General features: G+C 39.7%; 1 protein-coding gene and 1 long non-coding RNA gene across 2 annotated transcripts in view; one reads left to right on the plus strand and one right to left on the minus strand.

Annotated features, from left to right (window-relative positions):
- The first annotated feature begins 377 nt into the window (after positions 1-377).
- LOC129767913 (uncharacterized) overlaps positions 378-19,696 on the plus strand; it is a 51,937-nt gene continuing 32,618 nt past the window's right edge. Inside the window, exons 1-2 of the mRNA XM_055769195.1 lie at positions 378-928; positions 18,404-18,959. Coding sequence (XP_055625170.1) covers positions 18,476-18,959 — 484 coding nt within the window. The 5' untranslated portion in view covers positions 378-928; positions 18,404-18,475. The remainder of the gene's footprint in view (positions 929-18,403; positions 18,960-19,696) is intronic.
- On the minus strand, positions 14,848-15,261 carry LOC129767940 (uncharacterized). Its single transcript, XR_008741598.1, has 2 exons — positions 15,137-15,261; positions 14,848-15,083 (listed from the first exon to the last, which is right to left on the minus strand). It is a non-coding gene; the product is annotated as an uncharacterized LOC129767940 (long non-coding RNA).

Raw genomic sequence — 19,696 nt, forward strand, 5'->3', positions numbered from 1 at the left:
CGAGGGGGGAGTATCCTTTGGATGAACACATTCCGGTTGCATTCCGGTGCAGCGCCACCGAGTTTGCGCAGTTCCGAAGGGTTCCGTTTCGCAGGGGGGCGAATCGAGCCGTCCCGTTCGCTCCCGGTAGGTGTGCATTGGCAGATAGGAAGTAGCCCAAGAAAAAAAAAAGTATAGAGAGCAGCTGCAGCAACGATTGGATTTTAACGCCTTCTTCCCACGACGGATGGGAGAGCAATCCACGAAGCACGCGAGGAAGTGTTCATTCGCTTCGGATTTCTCGGGTGAGTCAACCTGTGCATCCGTGTTCGCTGGCGGCAGCTGCAAGGGAGGGAGGGGTGGTGTTGTGGGTTCCCGCTGGACCGGGATGGCACGACGGTCGGAGGGACGGTCGGAGCGCGATCCTGGACAATTCGGTGGTTCCTTCTTGACGTGGTTTGCCGTTCGGGACCTGCAGCGAACTTGAACCGCTGCTCTCTCCGCTGGCTGTGTGAGCCCAGTTTAGTTGCAAACTTAGCCAACGCCACCGACTCGCGCGCGTTCGACAGGTATTTTCGAGGAGACCCCTAGCCAGTGAAGTGAGTGTGTGCATTTTTTAAATTTTGGCCGCACGGTGTGTGCCATTCAGTGTTGTGTCCCCTCTTGCTGAAGAAATCCTTCGCGTGAAGCCGACGGAGCGTGATATTTTGGTGGGCCCTCGGTGGGCACGGAGTGGGGCGCGGGATATGCTGCTAGATCTCCATGATCTCTGTGCGGGCTGAGTGAGGGAGGGATAGTAGTGAAGGAGGGGTCCTGGGAGACAGTGCCGAGCTGAAATCAACAACAATAAAGGAAAACTAGTGCAACAATAAGACAGCTTAAAAGCGGGGGCTTACGGCTCGTTTTCCTTTGGGTGGGAGTGTGGGACGTGAATCAGAGTCGTGAGAAGGTGAGTGCCTTTCCCTCTAGAAAGCAGATCCTGTTGGTTGTTAGTCGTGGAGGGGTGACCAGCAGAGAGGGTGTGTGCTGGAGGGGTGAGCGATGCAAGATAATAACGGTAATAAACAGATACCCTCAGTTGAGCGCTAGCCGCTTGCAGAGGGGGATATCAACAGCCGGTGTCAACTTTTCAACGGAGATGAATTTTGGACCGGAGGTACACCCGATTCCTCGCATTGTGGCGAAGAATGCGGTTTGGATTCGTCTCGCTGCAGCTGCAGGGGCAAGGAATGATAGTCATTGTCGGATATGGCTACAATTTCGGCTGAAATATAAAGCCATAAATGAATAAAATAATAAAGAAATAAAGCGCGGGTATGACTCGTGCAAGCGGGTCACAAAGTTAGGATTGGCAAGGGAATGTGATTTATTCCACACTGTCCGATTGCTGGTGTACAATCCTTGAAGTTTTTTGTCAGCTCACAAAAAGATGTAATTGAACGTTCCAGTGAACTGCTTCACTCATTCGCTTGGCGTTATTCTAGACGAAACGCTGCTTTTTGAAGAGAACGTTAATTATACTATAAAGAAGGCAGCTCAAAAATATGGAGTGCTTTGTAGAATAAATCGTTTCTTGACTTTTGAAAGCAAAATAACGATCTACAAAGCGCTGATCGCTCCAAATTTTGATTATTGTTCATCTGTACTATTTCTGGCAAATAAGAGACAGATGCAAAGAATGCAAATGTTGCAAAACAAGGCTATGCGCCTGATATTGAGATGTGATCGACGAACTCCGCGGAGATTCATGCTAGAATGCCTACAATGGATGTCAGTCAGTCAGCGTATTAAATATTGCACGCTCACGTTTATATACAAAATGACTAATAATATGACGCCGAATTACCTACGAAACACTATAATGTATGGAAGAGACATGCATTGATATAATACAAGACAAGCAAGCGACCTCAGAACCATGAACTTCCGAATGTCGTGTACCCAAAATTCAATTTTTTATAAGGGATATCGACTGTATAATACCTTACCCAATGAAGCAAAGACAGCAACAAGCCTTCGAATGTTTCGTATTATTTGTAAAGAGTTTTTGAAGCATGATTTAAATTTTTGACCTGGGGTGTAATCAATGTTAGTATGTAAGATGACGAAGCTATAACGGATTAATTTTTTTTGTGCTTTTGTCTTTTTTATCATTAGACTATGATGATGGTGGTATTTTATTTGTTTGTACTCGTTTTTAATTTATTTTTTTTTTATACATTTCGAGTAGTCTACAACAGTTTGAGCATCGTGCACGTGAAACGGCATAGAGAAGCTTAACATTGAGCATTGGCTAAAAAAATGGTTCTGTTTTTAAGAAAATCATATTCTAAGGGATTGAAAGTGGAAATTGCGAACAAGCTAGGGATAGCTCAACCGGAATTCTTGTAAATTTATCTTTTTTACAGATGATTGACGAGATCTTTCTGTGTTGTGGCAGATCTCATTGCAGATTCAGATTGAAGCGATTATACCCCAGTTTGAATGAAGGGCCTGAAGTATCGGCTGGAATTAGGCTTAGGTTTGCTCAGCTGTCTGGTCTCGAAAACGATTAACAGATCGTTGTCGGGTATCCAGTAAAGCGGGATTTCCTTTGTAAATTCAAGGCTGGTACTGACATAGGTATTAGGTTCAATTCCTGATCGGTCAAGGGTCTTCCCGGGTTGGAAATTCTCTTGACATGCCTTGGGAGAGTTACTGGGCCTGAAGTGTCGGCTAGAATTAGGCTCGGGGTTGCTCAGCTGTTTGGACTCGAAAGCGATCGCATTAGTAGATCGTTCTCGGGACTCTAGTAAAGCGGGAAATGCCTTGTAAATTCATGGCTAATGCTGATATAGGCATTGGGTTCGATTCCCGATCGGTCAAGTGTCTTCCCGGATTGGAAATTCTCTTGACATGCCATGGAATATTTAGCGTTCAGATAATGCCCTTACTTGTTCTTTTGATAAACAATCTATGCCAGTGGTACAACCGGACCGTTTTTTGTTTTTAACTTGCTTACTGGTTGATTTGATATTACAAAGAAACTCCTCCATATAATTATCCACAAGATAACTCGTCCAGCTCAAACCTATGTAGGGGAAAGAGGTGGGACCATCATCATTTATATAAAGAAAAAAAAAATTCGCTGAAATAATGTTAACGAAAATAACTCTTATATAGGGTTGAAATGAAAAAAATTTGAATTATTAAACTTTGTATTGAGGTGTACAGGAAAAAAAATCGCTGTTCTTGATTTCAAAATCAAATGCAAACTGTAATTTCATCTCAACAATCTGCTGAAAACAGTTGGAAACGATAATACCTGATACATTCAATTCAGAAGCAAGATCTCAGAACATTTGTATGTGATTGACCGTCGTTAACTTCCCTTCCGATGGCCATCCAAGAGTAATCTTCAAGGCTTTTCAAACCCCTGCGGATTCCTGATGCTAGAACGTTTGCACTGGAACAAGATGCAAATTTGATTTTTATTTTTTTTACGTTCTGTAAAATAGACAAGAATCAACTTAGAAACGAACCAATATTGCTATAGTTATTTCAGTGTTTGTTTTCTAACGCAGCATGGGTCCTCTACTGATGGTTCTCTGGGGATGGGGATGGTTCAAACTACAGGGTATGTACACATTTATTCGTAACGAAAAAAACGTTACAAACTCGTGCTTTAGTACTTTACAGAATACATTGCATAATGGAGAAAACAGTTTTTTTTCAACCAAATTCTAACGAAGAAATGCTTAGTGCACAACGGTGGGCACACAATAAATATACTTTATAAATCATTTTCCGTCTTGGTATACGCTTTTTTGTTTATTTTAATTTATGATTGGCTCATCGATCAGATCGCTTAATTCTGGTTTTTTGACGAGATAGGACAATGGAAGGGAGCCTCCACCAATGTGGCCCGTGGATGTATTGCTTACCGGTGGCACTAATATACCAGAGACTCAAGATGGTTTATAAAACTCGCTCGCGCTCAATAGCTTCTGAATTGTCACAGTAAACATTTTCATCGTGAGCTAGCTAATTAATGTGACAAGATTTTGTTTTAAGACACACGGTGGATGAAATCTTTCTTTAATTTAGAGATGAACTCAAACAATTATCGCTGTGATAGGCAGGGTTGCCACATTTAAATCTGTAAAATTTTCTGAAAAAAACTGTACATCTGTATTTTTAGCCAAAAAATCTGTATAATAAACCTGTATCACGAAGTAAGAGGAAAAAAAATGAAAATAAAAGTTTATTTTCACTTTGAACTTATTTTTCTTATTTATGGGTTGTTAAAGTCGTGTCAATACAATGAGAGAAATCATAGGAAAGTTTTTCGCCTCTAAATTATACGATGTTTTCACATGGTTTTGTTGTACTTTGCCATAAAATTTTCCTTCAACTTCATCTTTGACGCTCCTCCTTGAGCCGATACATGGTTCCTCGCTCTCATAATAAAGTCCATAATTGTGTGAATCAACTGATTTCCGGACTTTGTTTTGTTGGCAATGTAAAGCAAAAATATTCGCTCAACACTTGCTGATGAATGTCATCAAATGTTTTTTTTTCAGTTCATTTATTTGTAAGGCATAAGCTTTGGGGAGCCGTAAAAAATCTCTTACAAACGACCTTAGCAATGGATACAAAAATTTCCCATCACGCCTTTTGATATCCAACAGCTGGGACCAAGTTATATCCGAGTTGCTCAATTTTTGCACCAAGGAATTATGATTTTTATATTCGACTTGAGTAGCCTAAATTCGTAACCCAAGCCTTTTCTATTATCTGTTTCAACGAATTGAGGAAATTGTAGCATCAAAACATTAAGGTTTGGTGGCTGGACGAAATTTTAAGGGTTTATCAAAGCTGCAACTATGTTTCACCAGTTCAATATAGAAGCCACTACAAATCAATTTAATGATCAACTTCCTAGCTGCATCCAATCCTTTTTCAGTTTCTTCTGCATCGATACCAACGCAAACATTCTCAGGCTTCTTTAGAAAGTCTTCAAAATCTTTCACATCAAGGTCAGCATCAACGAATCGTTGCACGTAGCTCTCCAAGCATAAGTTACCCAACATGATCAATAATAACAGTCTTCTCTCATTATAAAGTTCGCAAAATTGAGAACTTTCTGATTGAAAGGAGTGATTGACATTATTGATGAGCGGTAGAACAAAATTTAGGAACAGTATAATCGGGTTAGTTATAGGGTCGTTTAAAAGAGTCAATATACGATTGGCAAATTGATTATGGTCATACATAACTTGGAACGAAAAAAATACTTTAAGCTCTTCAAATCGCCCAAGATTTCACTTAATAACTGCCTCAAACGAAAGCCATCTCGTTCCGTTGCGTCCAACTTTTTTATAAATCAAGGTATCTATATATGCACTGTAATAAATTTAATATTAATATCTGTAAATTCTGTATTTTTGTTGAAAATCTGTAATTCTGTATATACAGCTTCTGTATCTAAAATTTAGCAAAAAATCTGTAAAATACAGAATATTCTGTATATGTGGCAACCCTTGTGATAGGCAATGCATCCGTCCGTGTCTAGATTTTTGCGAAGACTTCCCGCATTTTTTTCTTTTCGAAACTCTGTCTTATATCTATTTTTGTCTATTATTTTCTAAAAACATGGAACAAAGCCCGAACCTAGTTAAAATTTCTTGCCCACCGTTTTCCTCTCCACGCAATCATGAAAGACACATTCAAAACTCCGGCAAACAAACACAACTTAAATTTATTAATTTTGGTGTGTGTCACGGATAAAATTGAAAAATCAATGGTACCATGTAAAGAATTGATCCTAATGATCCTAATACTTGTTTTCCACACAAAGTAATAAATTAATATTCTCTGAATAAACAAAAACAATTGTAAATGATACATGGATATATAAAAAAGTAATTAAATATATTTAAAACAAACGAATAAATGAATACATAAAAAACTGAATAATCAAATAAATGAATACAATTCTTGAAAAATAAAAAATAAAACACTTATGCAAACAAAAAATACTTATGACCTGTCCCAAAAATATTCGCGTTCACGACATTGAAGTACAGCGATTTTCAGCCTCGTCTTGATATTCGAAACGTCGAAATCGAAGATCGTTGCGTGTTAGTGAAAATCAAAGCATAAAATTCAACGTCAACCATTTCAGAGTGAAATCGATTAATGCTAAAGGAAGGCCATTCATCGCTATTTAGCTACATACCTCCAATTATATGGGCAATGAGTTAAAATAACAGACGAGCGGAAAACGAACATAATCTTGTTTTGATTTCCAGTTTAATGATAGTGGCTCTAAATGATCAGCAATGATAGAAAACCCCTACGATATTGGTAATGGGTGAAGGGCTTCAACAGCAGAACAACCGTTCACCGACGCACAACGGTCAACGCTCAACGAAAACTATTGTTGCCTTTTCTGGAACCCTGGTCCTGTTTTTCTAAATATGCCCCCAAACTAGCGTTGTCAGAAATCATTTCACTTTCGACAGAAAATATGTCATTTCGTGCCTTCAAGCGTCAAATAGACAAAAAATGTCATCTGTCCCCCAACGCTTTAAAATGTTTGTATGTATGGGAGTAGAGACATCTCTTTCTTTTTTCTTTTTTTCATCTTTTTTGGGATTGCACCAAAAAAAAAAAGTCCAAACGACGTCAACGGGAATCGAACCAAGGCCGGCTGGAATGCAAGACTGTTTGACACGATCACGCTATCCACATAGCTAATGATGCTGTTGGGGAGGAGTGTGATAATATTACATCACATTACAAATTGAAGCTGGAAAGTGTTTTCTGATTTTACTCCTAGAAAACACCTGCCTGCATAAAGGAGATCTATATCTAGATAATATCTTATTGCTAAAAGATAGATAAACAAATAATGGTAATAATAGATGCTAAAAATATTTTTTGTTCTATTTTTACGGAGCTCCAAAAAACGTCCGAAATACATGTCTCTACAAGGCGGTATTCTACCTTAATATATTAGAGTATATTCATTATGACAGATATGGTGTTGAGTGTCAACGGAAGAGAATTCATTTGACACTGGGAAAAATTTAATTCCTCTATTCGTAAATAAATTTTGACAATTTGTGGTACTCTTATGACACATCAACCTGGATTATTTATTGAAGCTTGTTGGAAATATTTTTAAGTATGAATTGTAATATACACTGAAATTGCTTTTTACGCGGATTTCGGAATTCAAGCGGTTTTTTTTAACGCGGATTTTGGAATTTACGCGGATTTCCAAATTTACGAGGTTTTTTTTTACGCAGCGCATACTAACCGCGTTAAAATTCAATATGTTGATTAATGTGACTTTTCACGAAATAAGTTTGTATTGTATCACTGATTAGAAGCTGAGAAATTAAAGGAGATACAGATATCGTGGTTGTAGCATGCAAAAAAAAATTCAGGTAATCAATTGTTAGAATATGGGTTGCATTTCAAACTAATAATTCACTGTTTGTTAGATTTTTACACGGATTTTAAAATTACCCGGATTATTTTTACGTGGATTTTGGAAATCACGCGGTTTTTTTACGCGAATTTTGGAATTTACACGTTTTTCTTTTACGTGGTTCTTGTTTACGCAGCACGTATCCCCCGCGTAAAAAGCGACTCCAGTGTACTTGCTCCATTACCACTAGCTATTTTATAATGGATGGAGGTATTACAGTAAATGAAATACAAGTAGTAGATATTGACTGTAGATTTCTTATATGGCAAAACAGCAAAAAAATTATTTTGTGCAAAATTGGTTAGATCCAAAAACAACAGTTGACCAAACTCTTTTTTATAACCCAACGTTTGGTTACAGCTACAAAAAGATAGACCGATGAATGCACTTTAAAATTATGTAAAGATTCAAAGTGATTCATCGGAATTATTTCAAAAATAGAGTTTTTAAAGTAGACATAGCAAATCCATAAAAATTCACTCATGATCATACATATAAGCTGAAATTCCTGTGTGACATTCCGCTTTTTTTTTTACTATTCCCCCGTAAAAGCATTTGGATTGAATTTACAAACAAACTAGATCACGGTACATTTAGCAAGGGAATACAAACCATAATAGTGATAATCTGAAAAAAATCATTTTCGACAAACATTTTGAACCTTTTTGATGTCGTCTTAAATTTTGGTATGGCCGACGAAAAAACATTCAGAAATAAATCAATTTTAAATAACAAACCATTACTTTTCTTAATTCAATGTATTTCATTAACGTAACTAAAAAAAAGTGAAAAAAGTAATATATTTTTGTAGTGAAATAAAAAAAAAATAATAAAGAAAATCAATATTAATATCTTTCAACTACTGTCTCGTTGGTGAAAAGTAATCTCCATCAGATTATCAGACCCGGAAGCAATTTGAAAGTGTTCAAATTTGAAGTTGTTCAGATACTTAGAAGACATAGTTCTGACCTAACCTAACTAAACTTTATCCATTTTATAAAATCATTATCAGGGACAATTTTTGTTCAAGATTTTTGCCCACTAGTAGAGAATGCGTTTCTTTGTAACACAGAACACATATAAGGATCTATTTTCATTCATAGTTTTTGTTTTAAAAGCGTGCTTATTTCACACGAAAATTCGTTACTCTTTTCCTTGCACAGAAATGAAAAATTAATCTCTATGTAGTCTATGTCGAATTATGTGGCAAAGTTGCACCAATTGGATTTGAGCCAAACGGATCACAGAATGCAATATTGCGATCCATTCGGGTAATTCTGACTCGGTCAGATTTCAGAACATAGGAGAGTAGGTGATCAGTAGACGAACCTAGAATTTCAGAGGAAATAACGCAACCGATTTCCTCAGAGCATATTTTATCGACTAATCAAAGTAAAAATGTGCGTATGAGGTAATCCTCGCTTTTGCCATTCAATCTCATGCATCCAGCAACGTCTGGGACAGAATACGTGTAATGTGGTAATGGAGCTCATTAAAGACTTAATTTTTTGTTTGAATACACATGCTGTAATGTCATGCGATGTATGCGTTTTTTTCCTGGCAATAGTAAAGGCTGTGTAGGTTTTGCTCATGATAGCGTCTCGCAAGTGAATGTATTCTTCTTCACGCCGCTTCTATTGATTCAGTCGAGTGAATCGCAGTCGTTCGCTCTCTGCCTTTGTATATATGTCAACCATGCATTGTTGGCATAGCACACGACATCGTAAAATGACGTTGTCCTGATCACGTCGAATCATCATACGATACATATAAAAATCCAAGGATTTAATAAGTATTATTGGATTGTTTGTTTCGTATCCCTCATTCATGTTTAACCAAGTGCGAACTCGATAATGTACAGTTTCGGATTTATTATCACTGTGGCCAAGCTTTTGGGCATTACGGGCTACTAATTGTTCAACTGTTAGGCGGCGGACTACCAACTACCACTATAACAGAAATTCATTAGAAAATTAATGTAGTACTAGACTGTTGCAAACCAATGACAGACATATGATCCACAAACAATGGTTGCAACAAACCGCCATCTGAAAAGGCCTTTTCGGAATCAAACTATTGGACCTCGATATCACACAAACCTTGCGCTCGATAGTTGTTGTACGCAACTAAAGGATTTATGTTGTATAGAACAAAAACTTTGAATTTATTGTTCAAATTGATTTAAAGGCGCTCTTACACTGAAGATCCTTTCATTTCCATATTGAAGTAAAGAGAAGAAAGATAGTGCAGTTTTAAGAATAAATATTCAAAGTGTAAATTATAGTGAATAATAGGAACACTAAACGTAGGAAAACTCAATTTTATATTTTATTCCATGTTATTGAATTATGTTAAACTTCTAGGGATTTTTTAACCTACCACCGAATAAAGAATAAAGGTTCAAAAAATTGGAAAAGTTCCTGTTGCTCACGCAACATTTTAAAAAATCCGTTTACGCGATCGTAAACTATTTCCGTTGAACATGTCCAACAGAGGCGAGCCAATTATTCCCGTGGAGAAGAGTTGTTCAATTTGTAAATCCCCTGATAACAGTCGGATGGTGGCATGTGATGAGTGTGGGCTGTGGTTTCATTTCGAGTGTGTGAACGTTAATCAGAGCATCCAGGACCGTGATTGGAGTTGTGACAAGGGTACAGCACCCAGAGCTCAAATCCCAGTCGGAGCTTCTACGCCAATCGCCGGTGTTTCCGCTGCCACACAAATGCAACAAACCGAATGTAATAATCAGCTTGTGAAGCAAATTGAATCGTTACACTTGAGATTGAATGAACAACAACGAGCGTTTGAAAAAGTACTGCAACAGAGAAATAATCTTGAAATTGAATTGAATGCGAAGGTTGAACAGATGCAGAATAATGTTGGGCAACGTAGCGCTAGATTAACAGGTGCAATTCCTAAAGCCTGTTCAACTATGGTGCCTGACCAATCCGAAAAATTACTCGAGCAAGAACTAAAGCTTCTAGAAGAGAAGCAATCGTTAGAGAAAAGACACATCGAAGAGCGTATGGCGCTGTTACAGCGTAGGCGTGAAGGAGCAGCAATTCCAACAGCGGAAGCAAGTAGGCCTCCCCCGAATGTGGCAGAATTCAGAACAATGCAGAATTGGAACGAAATGGACTTTAACAACTTTTTACTAACTAGTTCAGGTATCGAGCTTAGCCGAAGTCAGTTAGCGGCACGCCAGGCGGTAGCAAGAGATTTACCTACTTTTTCCGGAAATCCAGAAGAATGGCCACTTTTCATCGCAAGTTTTGAAAGTTCAACAAGAATGTGTGGCTATAGTGATGAAGAGAATTTGCTTCGTCTTCAGCGCTGCTTACGTGGAAAAGCTCTTGATGCAGTACGATACCGACTGCTTCACCCGTCTGGCCTAGCAGGCGTGATTGTTACTCTGCGTACATTATTTGGTAGACCTGAAATAATAGTTCATTCACTAGTTGAGAAGATTCGGGAAATGCCGCCGCCCAAAGCAGAGAAATTGAACACACTTATCGAATTTGGTGTGGCTGTTCAAAACGTTTGTGCCACCATAAAAGCATGCGGCCTCGATGAATATTTATGTAATGTAGCCCTGCTTCAGGAACTTGTAGACAGATTACCCCCGTCTATAAAATTGAATTGGGCAATGCACCGATTAACGCAGACTTCTATTACATTATCATGCTTCGGAGATTGGCTGGGGAAATTAGTTGAAGCAGCTTGCACTGTAACAGTGACGCCAACATACTGTCCCTCAAATACAGAACGCCGTGTACGGAAAGAGAGTAATTTTTTTAACGTGCATTCCGAGGGCATAAATAACACAACAGATTTCGAAGAGATGCAACCAAAATCACAACAGATTGGCCCTAAAAAGTGTCCCGCGTGTATGGGGGCATGCGAAGCCCTCCAAAATTGTAGACGGTTTCAGGCAATGACTGTTACGAATCGATGGTTCATAATCAAAGAACATAGACTTTGTCGTAAATGTTTGCGGAGGCACTTTGGAGCGTGTGATGTAAAAACACCCTGTGGAAGAAATGGTTGCACCTTTATGCACAACACTATGTTGCATGACGATGTTAGATACAGCCAAGCAGGCATAAATAGAAACATGATGTATCAAAACAATACCGAAAGCTGTAACACTCATATGGAATTTACAGGCAAGATTCTTTTTAAATATATTCCCGTGATGGTTCACGGACGGAATAAATCAATAGAAACGTATGCATTTCTCGACGATGGTTCGTCATCAACGCTCATGGAGCATAGTCTGATGGATGAATTACAACTCGAAGGCTCACCACATCCTTTGTGCCTCAACTGGACTGCAGGGCAACACCGATACGAAAAAGAATCGATGAAACTCTCCGTCAAAATATCTGGAGTGAATAATCAACGAGAATTTATGCTTTCTGAAGATCACACTGTCAAAAGTCTATCGCTTCCATCGCAGTCTTTATTAATACGTGAATTAACAGATAAATACGATTACCTCAATGGCTTACCTATAAAGTCATATGAAAACGTTTGCCCTAGAATTCTTATTGGTATCAATAATTGCTATTTGGGGCATGCAATCAATAGTCGAGAAGGTAACACAAATGAACCTGTTGCAGCAAAAACCCGACTTGGGTGGTGCATCTTTGGTCCATGTGCAATCGGCTGTGGATCGCTTAATGCTCACTATACAGCATACCACGGAGTTCGAGTATGTGAGTGCAACAAAGAAGCAGATGAAAACATGAATGAAGAACTAAAAATGTATTTTTCCATTGATAGTCTCGGGATTTCCAAATACAACGATCCGATTCTATCAAAAGACAATGAACGAGCTCTAGAATTACTCTCATCTCAAACACAATTGAAGGATTGTCGTTACGAGACAGGTCTTCTTTGGCGATATGACGATGCAAAACTACCAAATAACAAATCAATGGCGTTGAAACGTCTGAACTGCCTGGAAAAAAGAACGAAGCGAGACAATGAATTACCAGAAATAATGAAATCGAAAATAAAAGAATATGAACAAAAGGGTTACATTCGTAAACTAGATCCGCATGAAATTAGGATAAATCACCCGCGAATCTGGTATTTGCCGATTTTCCCCGTAGTAAACCCGAACAAACCGGGAAAAATACGAATCGTTTGGGACGCAGCTGCATCTTATAGAGGAGTTTCACTCAACTCATTACTATTAACCGGTCCCGACCAGCTTAACTCACTGCTGTCAGTACTGTACAAACTCAGAGAATTCCGTATCGCCCTAACAGGCGACATTCGAGAAATGTTCCACCAGGTTCTCATCAATGAAAACGATCAGCAAAGTCAACGGTTCCTCTGGAGAGACGGTGATGCAACTCGCAATCCAGATGAATATGTCATGAGAGTAATGACATTTGGAGCGACATGCTCACCTAGCTCCGCACAATTTATAAAAAATTTAAATGCTGAGAGATTCCAACTCCGATATCCTAGAGCATCCGAATGTATCATAAAAGAACATTATGTTGATGATCTTTCTACCAGTGTTGAAACAGAAGAAGAAGCAGTCAGGCTAGCTCGTGAAGTACGATTTATACACTCTCAAGCTGGTTTTGAGATACGAAATTGGCTCTCCAACTCGAATAAGGTGTTGACGACATTAGGAGACATGCATGTTGAAGAAAAGAACATGAATATTTGTACCGAAATGGCAACCGAAAAAATCCTCGGAATGTATTGGTGCACACGAAGTGATGTTTTCACCTTCCGACTTTCCGCGAGGCACGACATGGAACTACTCTCTGGATGCAGAATTCCCACAAAAAGAGAAGTTTTGAAAACTCTAATGACCATTTACGATCCCATCGGCCTTATAGCCAATTTCCTGATGTTTCTTAAAATACTTATGCAGGAAATATGGCGATCTGGGACCGGGTGGGATGATAGTATATCACCAGTACTGTATGAGAAATGGAAAACCTGGCTGAGAATCCTGCCCATGGTCGAATCTGTTCGAGTGCCACGATGCTACCGTCAACTTACCACAATTCAAAATACAAACATCCAGCTCCATATTTTCGTAGATGCAAGCGAGAATGGCATCTCAGCAGTGGCGTACTTTAGGTTCAAACAAAATGATATTGTAGAATGTGCGCTAGTAGGATCCAAGACTCGCGTAGCGCCTCTTAAATACTTGTCCATCCCACGTCTGGAACTACAATCAGCAGTAGTTGGAGCACGACTTTCGAATAGCATAATCGAATCACATAAGATGGAAATCTCAGAGCGATATTTTTGGACCGATTCACGAGATGTTTTATGTTGGCTTCGATCGGATCATAGGCGGTATAGTCAATTTGTTGCAGTCAGGATAAGCGAGTTACTTGAGAGCACTTCGATGAATAACTGGAGATGGATCTCAACGAAACTCAATGTAGCTGATGAAGGTACGAAATGGCAAAAACTTCCAACGTTTTCTCCATCTAATCGATGGTTCCGTGGTCCAGAATTTCTGTGGCTGCCCGAAAACGAATGGCCACAAGAAAAAAGAGACACAGAGACGACCACAGAAGAGTTACGTTCGAGTGTTTTGCATCATACACTTCATGAGCCGTTGATAAATTCGCATGAATTCTCAAAATGGAAACGTTTACTCCGAGTTGTCGCATATGTTCTTCGTTTCGTATCAAACATTCACCTGAAAAGGAAGCGTAAATCAATAACCATCTGACCACTTACACAAGTCGAGTTTCAAGAAGCAGAACGTTTCCTATACCGACAGCTGCAACAACAAACATATCCAGAGGAAGTGAAGCTACTGCATAATCCGGAAACAAGTGAACGCCTACTTCCAAGAACAAGTAATTTATATAAACTTAGCCCAGTTGTAGACATACATGGTGTTCTTCGCATGCGTGGTCGTATTGATGCATGTACATTCGCTTCCGCCTGTTGCAAGCAACCAATTTTGCTTCCGAACAGAGATCATGTAACAGACTTATTGATAGCTGACTACCACCAGAAATACCAACACATCAACCATGAAACCGCTATGAACGAAATCAAACAGAAATTTTACATTCCGCAACATAGATCAGCATACAATCGTGTGCGCCGAAATTGTCAATTATGCAAAATTCGTCGAGCAAATCCTCAACCACCCATCATGGGGAATCTTCCAGCAGCTCGACTTGCAGCATTTACTCGTCCGTTTTCCTACACTGGAATAGACTATTTCGGACCCATCATGGTGGTAGTAGGACGAAGAGTGGAGAAACGCTGGGGAGTATTATTGACCTGCTTAACAATCCGTGCGATTCACATCGAGATCGCACATTCTTCAACAACTGACTCGTGTATTCTCGCTGTGCGGAATTTTATTGCACGTAGAGGATCTCCTATTGAAATCGTCAGCGATCGTGGTACAAATTTTATTGGCGCTAGCCGCGAATTACGTGCAGTCCTACAACAACTTAGCCAAGAGAGGATGATGGAGTACTTCGAGGGTCCGGACACCAAGTGGACCTTTAATCCGCCAGCTTCACCGCACTTTGGAGGTTGTTGGGGAAGAATGATTCAGTCGGTTAAAAAGGTGTTGAACCAGATGAAGTTCCCTCGACATCCTACTGATGAGATCCTGCAAAATATGATGATAGAAGTGGAAATGATGATTAATTCACGCCCACTCACTCATGTACCGTTAGATGATGAATCCTGTTTTCCACTGACTCCTAACCACTTTTTAATGGGCTCGTCTAATGGTAGTAAACCGTTGATCCCCTTTGACGGCAGTTCATCGATGCTGAAGAAATCCTGGAAGATGTCACAAGTTTATGCCAACGAATTTTGGAAGAAGTGGATTTCTGAATATCTTCCAACCTTGACACGAAGAACAAAATGGTTCCAGCCGATAGAACCCATCGAGAAGGGAGACATCGTATTAATAGTAGACAGCAATCTCCCTCGAAACTGTTGGCCCAAGGGTCGGGTCGTGGATGTGGTGTTTTCCAAAGATGGTCAGGTTCGTCGAGCAGCCGTTCAAACTTCACATGGAATATTGGAGAGGCCGGCCGTGAAAATCGCCGTTTTAGATGTCGGTTTGAATATAAGTAAGCCGAACGAGATTCGTCGTACCGTGGGGGAGTGTTGCAAACCAATGACAGACATATGATCCACAAACAATGGTTGCAACAAACCGCCATCTGAAAAGGCCTTTTCGGAATCAAACTATTGGACCTCGATATCACACAAACCTTGCGCTCGATAATTGTTGTACGCAACTAAAGGATTTATGTTGTATAGAACAAAAACTTTGAATTTATTGTTCAAATTGATTTAAAGGCGCTCTTACACTGAAGATCCTTTCATTTCCATATTGAAGTAAAGAGAAGAAAGATAGTGCAGTTTTAAGAATATATATTCAAAGTGTAAATTATAGTGAATAATTAACCTACCACCGAATAAAGAATAAAGGTACAAAAAATTGGAAAAGTTCCTGTTGCTCACGCAACAAGACAATAAAACAAAGTTTCAACCCTCCTGTACTCGCGCGTAAAATCATAACCCTTATACTCGCGCACGATATCACAGACTGTGCTTGTCTCTTGTCTTTGTAATTTTTCTATTGTGTATTTTTTTGCGTTATTTGTTATTTCAAGTAATAAAATATATAATCAAGTAATAAAACTCCATACATACGTTTTCTTCAACTTCATTCAATTTCAATAGTCTGAATAGTCTGAATTGAAACAGCCTCCTCAAAACACAATTATTGATTCTCGGTCTGTGGGACCGTATTCTCGAGTATAGGAGGGTTAATCAAGGGAAAACATAGGTTATACTAATAAATATTCAATGATAAATTATTCAACAAAATAAAAATAATTATCGGTTACTAAATAATTGATAAGTAATATTGTTTTAAGTCTTATCAATCAATATCGTTGTTTTTTAAAGGGAATTGTCGTTTATGAGTATATAAAACATTTATTTTCCCTAAAAATTCACCCAAGATGATTATTATATTCATCAATTAACTAGTATAAGGACCCTCTATCGTAAATATTGGCCCCTATTTATTATGTTAATTGAATCGCACGGTCGATTCGATCGCTACAACTATCACACCGAACAAATTTTCATATTTTGTAAATTTATAGAATCTCATCGAATCAAATTCGTTCTCGAACGTCGACGAATTGCATATTTTGAAACGTTGCTGAAATGTTTCCCAAAGCAAAACATCAGAAATGCAACAAGCAAACTAAACAGCTCGAAAAATTCGAAAATACTTCGCACTCGCAATCTTCAAAGGTTTCATTACAAGTTATGGTCGAACAACGGGATGTGTTAATAGTAAATAACTAACAATCTGAAAGAAAATATCAAAACGGAAACTTAAATGAAGAACTATCTACTCATGCGACTAATATGGTCTATTGAGGTTAGCATAAACACCTCATAAAATATTCATGGTAGAAGGAGAAGGGATATTTAATCCATTGCGTCTGGAGGTGACCCTATCCTAGCCCTGCTGGCGGGCGCCTAAGAATACCTACGTAGGGCGCAACAAATAGAATAAATAAAGCGTCTTCGCATTATTTCTAGAAAAAGGCATGTGCTATCGGTGTTTTCGAATCGTAATTTTCCCTTATCCTGAAGTTCAAATGGTTAACGCGTTTGTCGTGAACAGAGCCGTTTGCTCGATATCAATTATAGCATCGTCACAATATGCAGATATACAACCCCTTATAGAGTAGTTTCTCGACATCCAACCATCTGTCATTACTGAAGTTTAGAAATAATATAAGTGCAGCACTTTTTAAAATATCTTCACTATTTTTCAGCGCTACAATTGTGGCAAAAATTCCTAACCAAATTTAGATGAAACTCTGGTTCAAAGTCAGACACATTTTTAGTGAGACAATCGATAAAACTAGAATGGCGTCGAGTCTCAAACCTCAACCCAGTCTTTCATTCGAAAGTATCCGTATGTCGTCCCCAAGAATTACACACCCACGCACATGTATTGCGTGGAGGAGGAGGGAAACGCATTCGTAGTCGGGTCTTCGATTTCTTTTGTTTAACCCTTTCAAATTAGATTATTATCGTAATAATGCGTATAATTTCCTTCGAAAAAGCCGACCCACTCGGGCACCCGAGGAGCGAAAAAACAGGGGTTAAAAGGCTTGAAAAGCGACCCTCCGGCAAAACAAACGGACCCACCCACGTACATGCACACACATGGCCATGGTATCCCATGCGTGCGAGGTGGTCATATCCTCAAAAACTGTGGAAGTACGGTGTTAAAGCTACCGTTTTTGAGTGTGGTCAGGAATGGCCTCGAAGAGCGCAGGATGAGATTCTTGATTGCAGTTGGATTTGGGTGGAAAAAGCTAAATGGGAAAGACCTCGGTTGCTTTTGTTTACTCGATATCCCTTTTTGTTCCCATTCCCGTCCATTGTTACTCGCCCACGAGGATATGCTATTGCGTGAACAATTTCACGTTTAATGGTTCGCCGTGAATGTCATCATCGTTTGGTAGAGATTTTATGGGGTGGCAAAAGGTGGCATGGGGGAGGCGATGAGTATTGATTTTTTGGATTGAAGAAATTAGAAATTTCATGCAAATTGGAACCATTTTTCGGCGACAACTCCAGCGTGTCCTTTTCAATCTTTGTTCCGTCGCTGTTCTTGACTTCAATTAGTTTCACTCGTGACCCCTGAGGGATACCCTCGAAAGGATATGCGAGCGCATTGATTTGAGTGGAGGAGATTGTATGATAAATTATGCGTGTTTTGTGCGTACGTACTTGTACCGAAGTGCGTGTGGGATCCGCATCTCTAATAGAAATTAATGGATTCGGGACATGAAGGGAACCCTCCGTCTAACCCCGCTCTAATCAAATAAAGCAGGGAACGAAAATTAATAGCATTCTTCACATTTTCTCTTACAGAATTACGCCATACATCGAAATCCGGACGAAATGTAGAACCCGTTCGCCTCTTTCGATCGCCAACCGTCTGATATGCACCACCGGCCAAAGGTGCACATCCGAGACGAACCACGATCTGCTAATGCCGGACCACCGCGCTCTCGTATGGATTCATCGTCCGCATCGTACAGCAGCAAACGTCACAAATCGTCAACAGCCAGCGGTTCCTCCACTACCCGTAATCCGTCCGCGGTTATGCGAGGAGACTCCACTGTAGTCTCCGTATCCACAGTCAGCAGCAGTACCGGCCGAAGTACCGACCTCGACGCTCGTCTGTCAGGAAGCAGTCAAAGTCACAGTCGCAAGCTAAGTCCCGGAAGTGAGAGCGCTGTCAGTTCGTCGACGACCAGCTTTCGGGGGGTAGGTCTTGGAAGCGGGGCATCGTCATACTCCGGAGGCTTAGCAGCGGACGCTGTCAGCTTGGACCGGGCAGCAGCTCTCTTGCGACATCGAACGGGCTCTTCTGGGACGTCTACCGATGGTTGTTCGGTGGGTGCGCTGTCTTCGGGTTTGAAAGGTAGGTGTGTTGTGAACACTTCCCATTTTAAAGCTTTGATGGCGATTGTTGTGTTATGGCCTATCCAACATTGGAGAATGCGGAAATGAAACTCCTAACACAGATTGTGGAAAATTTAATGGTCTACAAATCAAATAAAAAATTTAACCCTCTAAAAAAGGAAAACAAAACAACTGGTATATTTTTTGAATCTACTGCGAGATGAATTGGGAAAAAAAATATCATCCGCGTCACGAAAATCGTCCAATTTTGAGCACTTATTGTTTAGTCAGAGCTTGATGAATATACGAGATTTTTGCATCAATCGTTTTGGACACTCCCAAACAATCTATATCAGTACATGAAGAGTCTTCATGATCGAGATCTATCACAAACTGCAACTAACGATGAATCCCCTCCTTTCGTAACAAAATGACGTTCTCTTAGTTAGTCTGAGTTGATCAATGCATCGCTAGACTGAATCTAGATTTGAGAATCGATCTTTTCACTCGGTTTTGTGTACACATCGCAGTAGTTTCTTTCGCTCCACGAGGATACTTGTCTCTATGGTGAACGATATGGCCGCTCTCGCTCTCTCCGCTCAGTTACGTTTGCAATGACCCGAATGTTAAAATTGCCTCACCGAGCGCGTCTTTGTAGACGAATCGGGAGACGAACGAAACGAAATCAACACGAACATGCTTCATTGGAAGCCAGTGAATCAGCCACTCGCTTCGACTATTTCCAAATGATGGCAT

This window comes from Toxorhynchites rutilus, chromosome 1 (assembly GCF_029784135.1).
Source record: "Toxorhynchites rutilus septentrionalis strain SRP chromosome 1, ASM2978413v1, whole genome shotgun sequence".
In the NCBI taxonomy this organism is placed as follows: Eukaryota; Metazoa; Arthropoda; class Insecta; order Diptera; family Culicidae; genus Toxorhynchites; species Toxorhynchites rutilus.